Raw genomic sequence first — 8,959 nt, forward strand, 5'->3', positions numbered from 1 at the left:
GAAGCAGGCTCCCAGTAACAGAGGATGCAATATGCAAAGTAAAATACAGCCTTCAGAGAGTAGAAAATCAATTAGAACTTTCAGAAGTTAAATAATTTGAAAGCCATTTGCCTCTAGGTTTTTCTGTGGTGCTTGATTTTAGTCATTGTTTGCTCTTGTGTTAGAACAGTGTGGGACACACACACACACACTTAGCTTGCTGCTTTCACCAGCTGATTGGAAGGACTGCTACAGCATAAAATTGTGATGAGTTGCCAAGTCACATAGCACTGATTCAGGTAGGGTATCCCTTCAACACCATGGGCAATGCTACCTTGGCACAACACTGGGATTATTAAATGTAGTATACTGACAAGAGATTTCTGCTTTTTTTCTTACTACTTCTGCTGGAGGAGGTGTTACTGCACTATACTCAAGTATGTCTGACATACTCTTAGAGGCTTTCTGTCTTCTATCCAGGGAAACATTATATGTATCTTTCAAGTAAGTCACTGGAAGGATAGTTTCACTGAAGACCTGCAAACACAGGTCATATCTTGTTCTGTGCAGGAAAACTGATGACAATGAACCTCTGTTTTCTTGAGAACGTAGTAAAAGTAATTCATTTACATAAGCTGTTTAGGAAATTTATGAGGGCAAGGGCTGTGTGAGTCAAATTCTAATCAGGATCTGGAAGAGATGGACTTCTCATTATCCTTCTTTAAAAATGTTACCCAAAAGATATCCATAATAGTTTGTCTTCTGAAAAACTGACCAGTCTCTTAAAAAATACTCTGTCTGACAATATGTCAGCACCAAATAAGTGTATTATTTTTGTATTTAGAAATTGTTTTTCTGCTAGGCAATTTAAAACTTTAGGAATCAAATACTTTAGTCACGTATATGTGTTCACAGCCCTTGCACTCTGTTGCAGAGTGAAAACCATGTTTTATGGGAAAGATTCATTAAACATTGAATAAGAATTTGTCACTGAACTTTAGGTAATATAAATTACTTTACATTAGAAGATCAAACTATTATCTCTCTTGTTTTCTTCACAATATGAGTGAAAAGGCTAGGAACTTACTTTAAGACCATTTAGTAGTGAATTTTGCTTTGTTCAGTTTTTGCTAGTATGCAAAAAGAAACTTTCACCAAAGTTGCAACCAAATTGTGTGATAGCTGTTTCAAATAAAATCCTTGTTTCACTCTCCCTACGCCTGCTCCCTATCTTGGTCTGGCACTGAATTACTGAAACTCTTATTTCATCACTTAATGTAAGAGTCTTTGTTTCTGCAGTTCATGCCAGCTAGACTGGTTTCCATGTGTGTCTCCACATCATCTGCTTTTCTGTTTTTTCAAATCTCACTTGTGAAACATCTGTCCCTTGCCTTATAGCTCTTAGTTTCTCTCTTCTTCTGTTATTTCAGTATAATGCTAAAGTGCTTTAGTTAACACTTGGTATGAAGTGCACTACTCAAAACAGTTGAACTTGGATTTTAACATCAAAATTCCTATTTGGATTGCTGTATATGTCAGTTCTGACTCACTTGTTTGATTTATTTTAGGTAGAAATACTGGGTGGAACATGTTGATGAGGTATTTTGGTCACTCTTAAGAGGACTGAATCGGATTTTAAATCCCAAATGGAGTGAGAGGCTGGTAGAGAAGACTGACAGAAATTTCCTTCTCTTTAGGCAGAGTAGCATAATGGTCAAAAACTTTGTTTTCAAGTTACTTTGTTTGGAGTTAGGCAAGTGTATATTACATATGTTCGAGCTATTTTAGAAAAGGATTAGATTAGCTCAAGACCTTTAAGGTGTACACTGAAAGTTTATTTTTCGTGATGAGAATTGTCTGTTGTCTTAAATTGGTAGCACAGAAGAAAGCACTGCCTGCTACATTTAAATATCTATGTGTGCCTGTTAGCTCAGTCTGATGGTGTTGTTTTTCAGTTATTAATGGCTTACTTTACTAGTGCTTGTTTCATGCTTGTCTTCAGGGGTAAATAAGGTAAGGAAAGGTATATGCAACTTTCCTCCAGAGACTGGACTTGGAGATTTTAAAAGTCTCTTTCTAGGAGATATATAATGTGTGAACTCTTCCTTTGTTATGGGTAGTTTTCTGGTATTAACTGATAGAGAAGAGTGTGGTTCTAATTGGAAGAAACAGACCCATGGTGAAATCCTACAGAATTATCACAGAAGGAATTCACAAAGCATAAAACTTCGCTATATGCAGTTGTGTTTGGGGTTTTTTTTTTTCACATTTGAAAAATGATATAACCAGCAGTTTGGTTTCACTGGGGAATAAAGGAACAATTTTGCTGTGGAAAGTTGTCAATTAAAAGCTTAAAGGGAGCAGTACAGAGTATAGGATGTAAGAGATTACATTTCTGAAGATCTTTGTTTAAGTGAAGCAAACATTTCTCTCTTTTCCCCTCCCCTTCTCTCTCCCTCCCACTCTTTGTCTTTTTTTAATTGCAAACAGCTCAGAAGATCTGAAGAAGATGAAGAAAAAGAGGAAGACATTGAAGTACCAAAGGCCATGGGGGATATATTTGAGTCCCTTGCTGGTGCCATTTATATGGATAGTGGAATGTCTTTGGAAATGGTTTGGCAAGTGTACTATCCAATGATGAGGCCACTAATAGGTATTGCCAGCTTTCAGAGAATTATTAATAATTAAGTACCATCTGCTGTGAAAAGAGCAAAGCTAATTTTTGTTTCTCCTTTTTTTTCCAAATAGAAAAATTTTCTGCTAATGTGCCCCGTTCTCCAGTGCGAGAGCTGCTGGAGATGGAGCCAGAGACAGCCAAATTTAGGTAAGAATATACTCTCTTTGATACACTCTGACAGAAAATGTTTCTAAGCTGTGCTTCACAAACTACTGAGAAATTTTAAATGTCACAAAGTACTTGTAATTTCTTTTGCACTAAGCAGCTAACATCATGATGTCCACTGTTCTTTCTCTTTTTTTCCTTGGATAACTTTCTGAGGAATGTAATGATTTCTGTTTAACTTTACTGCTTTAACTTCTGTAGAAAAAAGAATGTAGGTCTCTTATTTCACATTAACTTGCCTAGGCAGTAAGTAATTCTTGTGTATATTTTTGCAGTCCTGCAGAAAGAACTTACGATGGAAAGGTCAGAGTTACAGTGGAAGTTGTAGGAAAGGGAAAGTTTAAAGGTGTTGGCAGAAGCTACAGGATTGCCAAATCTGCAGCTGCGAGAAGAGCACTACGAAGCCTCAAAGCAAATCAACCTCAGGTCCCAAACAGCTGAGACTCCTCTTAAAAATAAATGAAATGGGGAAAAAATAACATACAAATAAAGCAAATTTTAAAAAAAGTTGATGTTGAGAGGAACAAATTGGAAGACAGAATTTAAAGTTTGTTTGATAACAGAATAGATAACAAAACATTTAACATGTATAAAATTTTGGAACTAATTGTAGTTATAGTTTTTTGCGCAAACACAATCTTGTCTTCTTTCCTCACTTCTGCTTTGTTTAATCACGAGAGTGCTTTAATGATGACATTTAGCAAGTGTTCAGAATAATTGTTGTCAGGTCTTTTTTGGTTTACTTTTCTTGTCAGTACAGCTTTGCTTAGTATTAGAAGGCCAGGGAGCTTATGCCTAATGCAGTTGCTAGATTTATATATAGTAATCTTGAAATTCTTCAATCTGTGCACTAGTGCCAGTCATAAAGCAGTTGATAAACTGTGCTGGATGATTGGGTATAAGAAAGATTAAGTGTGCCAGTATTCTCCTTTTTATTTTCCTTTTTTTTATTCTCTCCATGTCATCTTTTTACATTAAGATGGCATTCCCAATCATTATTGCACTTATTTGTTAGGGACAGATTTTAATTGAAATGGCTGGCATACTGGTTGAGTGAAACTTAGGTTTCCTTATGCCACACAGTCTTGCATAAAAAAAGGTTCTTGCCTTAAAAATAAATAAACCCTCATTAATAATCTTTAATTTCTGATCTTTTTTGGAACAAACTGTTTTACATTCCCTTCATTTTGTTATGCATTTTACAATGATACAGCTCTATATTTACAGTACAACTCATTACTATAGCTGTGACTTATTACAGGATTATAATAGAAATTATATTCATATATATGTAATTAGGTTATTTTTAACAATTCTGAGGAAGTGGTTAGTCTACAGTTTTTTTTATACCATAAATAAAATATGGTCTTTGGCTAAAATTCCAATTTTACACAAACCTGCAAGCTAGATAGTTCCAATACTGGAAACAGCAACAAATAATTGCACAGTGCAAACTGTCACTAACAAAATAACCTTAGACATATCACACCTAAGATATGCTGCAGATTTTATAGTCAATTGGTTACTTATTTAACAAACAGAGCACCTTTACACTTAGAGATATTTCCACGTAAATTTCTTACTGTACTTTTCAGAGTTGCATGCATATTTCATCTACCAAAGCTGTGCTGTTAAATAACATGAAAGTTGATGTTTGAGATATAACTGCCGTACTTTTGATACATCTGTGATTTAGGTCCTTAATTTAGAGAAACTAGCTCATTGGTGTTTTGGTCTACTGGGAGCGTGGGGGGAAATCATACTTTTATTTTTTAGGCTTTGCCTATACTTCTTTAATTAGATTTTTGTAGGCACTCTTCACTTAAATACCTCAGTTCTTTTTTTCTTTTCTTTTCCTTTTTGTTTTTGCATGCATTGGGTTTTTTTCTGTTTTGGTGCTATGTTTATATATTATGCTTGAAATTTTAATTTTTTGCACTGTAACTATAATACCTCTTAATTTACCTTTTAAAAAAGCTGTGGGTCTCGTATTCCCACCAGTATCAGTAGAGGTTTGCTGCAATTTTGTCCTGTTAATTATGCTTGAAGTTTGAGAAAGCAGAGCAAGGTGTTTTAACATTTTCCAGCACAATAGTTTGAACTTGATGCTGTGTCTTATGAATTAAATTACAAACAAATACTGTATTTCCTGCTTTTAAACCCTATTCCTTTCCTCAGAAATGCACACTAAAACAAAACAAAAACTGTCAGCTCTTGCTTTCTTAACAAAAAATAAAGTAAATGCCTTAGTGACAAGGGGCAGACATTAAGCTTTTCTGAAATACAGTTTTCAAAAGTTCATATATTTGCTGTCTCAGTCACTTTTCATTTGGTGAAAAGGACCATTCTTGTATTTGAAAGCTGCTTGTTATAGGAGTCAGACCAAGAATTAAAATACTAGCTTATGAAAAAATCTAGTATTTGTTTGGTACTTCAATCATGAAAATATAACAAGGAGATATAAGAGCTGCAGGTGTAAATGATTGGGTGATATGGAACAATAAAAACATGCAGTCCAAATTTTCACATGTAAATTGCTTTGCATTAGCTGTTCAAAAAAACAACAAAAAAAAGTCATTGATTTAAGCTATAGCTCTTTATTTGTAGGACTGAAGTTTCTTAATGAAAGTACCTGATTACTGATGTCAACAATTCTGTGTTTCTGGCCAGACATCAATCAGCAGATTAAATCAGACCATCTAGAAAGTCTTAAGTAGTTTTAATGGCAGCATGAAAAACTAAAATTTCAGTTCTTCTTTGAAAACCTAAAATTCTTACTGATTGTTACAAGGTTATAGATTCTCAGGGGTTTCAGGTAATTGTTAGCAGTGAAGTGGTTACGAAGTGTTTGGATGCAGAGAAAATCAGCTGAACTTGCTCTGTGTTTCAGAACAGTTTAATGATCACTTTGTTACTAGTTAAAGCGTACGAATTGGACATCCGAAATGTGTAGTGGCTGACTATAAATTAGTTTCTGCTGCTGATGCATTTTTAAATGCGTTTTAAATGCCGCGATTTTTTCCAGTGTGACCTCATTGAAGTACTTTCTATCCTTTGAGACAGAAAATCCATATTAGTTTCCATGTTATACCATCTGTGTGTTTTACCCTACAGTTGATATGATTTTGATACTGGACAGTGTATGCTATTAAAGACCTAAATCTGATCATTTGAAGGTTGGGATAGAAATCACTTGACATGCTATAAGCACAAGTGTAAGCGGACTGTTGCAGCCCATCTTCAAAAGTAACCACACAAGCTCATCATAAATAGTGTGGGGGTTAATTGGCATGAACCTTGGGGTTTTTTATCTAAGTCCTGTTATACTGTACTTTAAACAGTCCTCCTAACTATGCTGCGTTTTTATTTTTATGGCTTTTTTTTTTGCGCTGTTCTGTTCATGTAGCACAAATAAGCATTGCACTTGGTACCATGCTTTACCTCATTTCAAGGAAAAAATGCTTAACAGAGAGGAAAAATGTGGTTTGGCCTTGCTGCTGTTCTGATTTAATGACTTTGAAAAAGATAGTTTTTAATGCCTGCAATGTGTCATTTACTTGCACAACTTAAATAGGTCATTTGTAACGTCTGTGGCATTTTTACTGTATGTGGAAAAATACAACAAAGATGTGTAACAACTCTTGATTGTATTTTAAAGCTATTATTTTTCTACTACATCATTTTACTGTTATGTGAAGTAATTAAAATTAGAATGACCTCTGACTGACACTCCAGTAATTATCTCTGAACAAACCAACATTTTACACGTATAATGTAGTTTTTGGGAGAAGAGAGTCCACAGTAATTTGGTCAACCTCAACCAAATCTCTATTCAGTGTGAATATTGAGTGCCCAGTAGTGACTTCTGAAGTGTTTGTTCAGCTTGATGCTGCTAAGGTCCATACAAAAAAAAAAGCCTACTATTTTTAAGTCTCATTACACAACAGTATGTTGCAACTGCCGAGTACAGAACTTGAACCAGTTTTGGTGCTGGGGAGGAATGCAGTGATGGCCCAGGAATGAGGTGCCAGATCCTCAGCTAGTGCAAATTGATGTAGTATCATTTTAAGTCAATGGAACTGCATTCATTTACTTACCTGAAGATCTTGTGCTTGTATGTATGTTGCAGAGTTTTACAGTTTTCCTCCTTGTGAGCAAATACAGAACCATCAACTGGAAAATGTGGGGGGTTTATGTTACTGCATATGACATATCATATGCTACATATTCTATGCATTTATCTGTACAGAAAATGAATTCTTTGTATCCCAGTCACAGCAGTACATGCAATATGAAAATGACAAATAGCATCGTGGTCTGCTGTGATGCTGCACTTGACTCTGACAGTATTCTGGGTTTGTTTTGGATGGGGTTCCCCATGAAAACATTCTCATGGAAATCTCTGTATTTATTACATGATTGAAGCAAGAAGCATTTTGGTTTTTGGTACTTAATTACTGACATTGATCCTTTTTCAATTGTTGTAATATTCAAGAAGTTAATTTCTTCATTTTCATATTAGATTTTAAACTTAAAACACTACAGTTCGTGACCATCAAATGTAATCTAAATATCAGCTGTAACTCAATATGAATTATGTTAGCAAATATCTAGAGGTCATTGTAGTATACTCCACTAGCAGTTAAAATTAACTTCAATCAAAGCTAACTACATTTCTTAAAAATAAATTTTATCCAATAAAGTCCTTGGGGTTTTCCCTGTTTTATTTGAATGGCAACCACAGACTACTTTAATTGCTTTGTAGATGCACTCAGAATTTACTGCAGCAGCAAGTTGGGGAGAAAAATGTTCGTGAACAATAATTGGAAATTGCAGGCATTTTTATTGTAAATAGTGTGACTGAAAAGATGGTTAAAATCAAGTAGAATGAATAACAAATATAATTTGATGGACAATAAAATATTTACCATCACATGCTGCAGCTGTCTTTAAGGGACATAAAATGTAATTCATTCATACTGTAATCATGCTGCAGAAGTTTGCAATCTGCACCTTATGGATCACAATTACCTTTAATAGTTTTTTGTAATAATTGTAGCTGAGTATATCTCCAATAAAGTTATGGTCTGTTCACCTTGTATTGTTGTTTTGCTTTTTTTTAAAATTCCTGTTAATCTCTCCATAAATCTTCTAGAGTTTACAAAAAAGTTGCTGTTCAGTCTAAATAAAAAAAAATTGTGAAAACATTTGTGGAAACAATATTTCTTGACCTTGTTTAAAAGCAGGTCTGCTTGTCTCCTTCCTCTGATGAATGAACTGTCTTCATAGCTATGTGAAGACTCTTAAGGGACACTCAGGTTAAAAATGATGGTGTATGTGGTACGATTTGATCTCTGTGTTGACCATTATACCTGCAAAATGTCTGTTGGAGCTGAGAGGCCCCAGAGCACAAGGGTTCTTTGCATGACAAGCACATGTTTTAAGAATAATATGTTAATATGAGCTAATATTCTCAGCATTAATAACATCAGTTTCCTTATTTTTCTGTTTGTATTTTGCTTAACCTGAGTATTGAAAGTGTGTCTATAGTGTTCTGACTGGCACAGGGATGTCATGTATCTTTTATGGAGATGAGTCTGACCTGCCAGGCAAAGATCAGGAGTCTTCCTTTCTGAAATCTTCACAATGCAGCAGTCACTTCTTTGGCAGCCGCAGTGGGCAACTTTTACTACACATTTTGCCTTAAGTTATAGAGAAAAGCCAGCTGGGCTGCTGGTAGGCATGATGATTTTTTTCTGGGATTTGGAGGAGGGCCCTTTAAGCTCCGCTGTGTAGGCTAGTAAGGATGACAAAATAGCCCCTACCTCCCCAGTTCTAGCGAGTGAATCAAATCAGAAAACTTCTTTTCCACAAATTTTCTGCAGGAAAATTGTTCTGAAAATAATAATAATAAACATTAGTTGAAGATGCCATTATATCCTGTTAAATTGTGGCAAAATGAGGTGAGGTATGGCTGCCTAAAATTGAGTGTGTGAGAAAGCAGTTCATCCCTTGCTGGGTAGCACTGGGAAGCAGCCAGAGTTCTCCAGAAAGTCAAAGTGTAAAATCAGTAGAGGTTCTGCCTCAAAAGTAGGAGGCCACATTTTTTGTCTGCAGACTTGCTTAGAATCCCTTCCA

The 8,959-nt window shown here is 35.2% G+C and overlaps 1 protein-coding gene across 6 annotated transcripts in view; it reads left to right on the forward strand.

Annotated features, from left to right (window-relative positions):
- Window positions 1-7,920, forward strand: part of DICER1 (dicer 1, ribonuclease III) — a 68,302-nt gene extending 60,382 nt beyond the window's left edge. For 5 of the 6 annotated variants that reach the window (XM_085061470.1, XM_085061471.1, XM_085061473.1 and 2 more), the window contains 3 exons: window positions 2,470-2,632; window positions 2,728-2,803; window positions 3,097-7,920. In XM_085061470.1, coding sequence (XP_084917596.1) covers window positions 2,470-2,632; window positions 2,728-2,803; window positions 3,097-3,262 — 405 coding nt within the window. In that variant the 3' untranslated portion in view covers window positions 3,263-7,920. Of the gene's footprint in view, window positions 1-2,469; window positions 2,633-2,727; window positions 2,804-3,096 lie in introns of those variants that run through there. The other variant, XM_085061475.1, reaches the window with a different exon arrangement.
- The last annotated feature ends 1,039 nt before the right edge of the window (window positions 7,921-8,959 follow it).

This window comes from Lichenostomus cassidix, chromosome 5, assembly GCF_008360975.1.
Source record: "Lichenostomus cassidix isolate B80296 chromosome 5, HeHo_3.0, whole genome shotgun sequence".
NCBI classification, from domain to species: Eukaryota; Metazoa; Chordata; class Aves; order Passeriformes; family Meliphagidae; genus Lichenostomus; species Lichenostomus cassidix.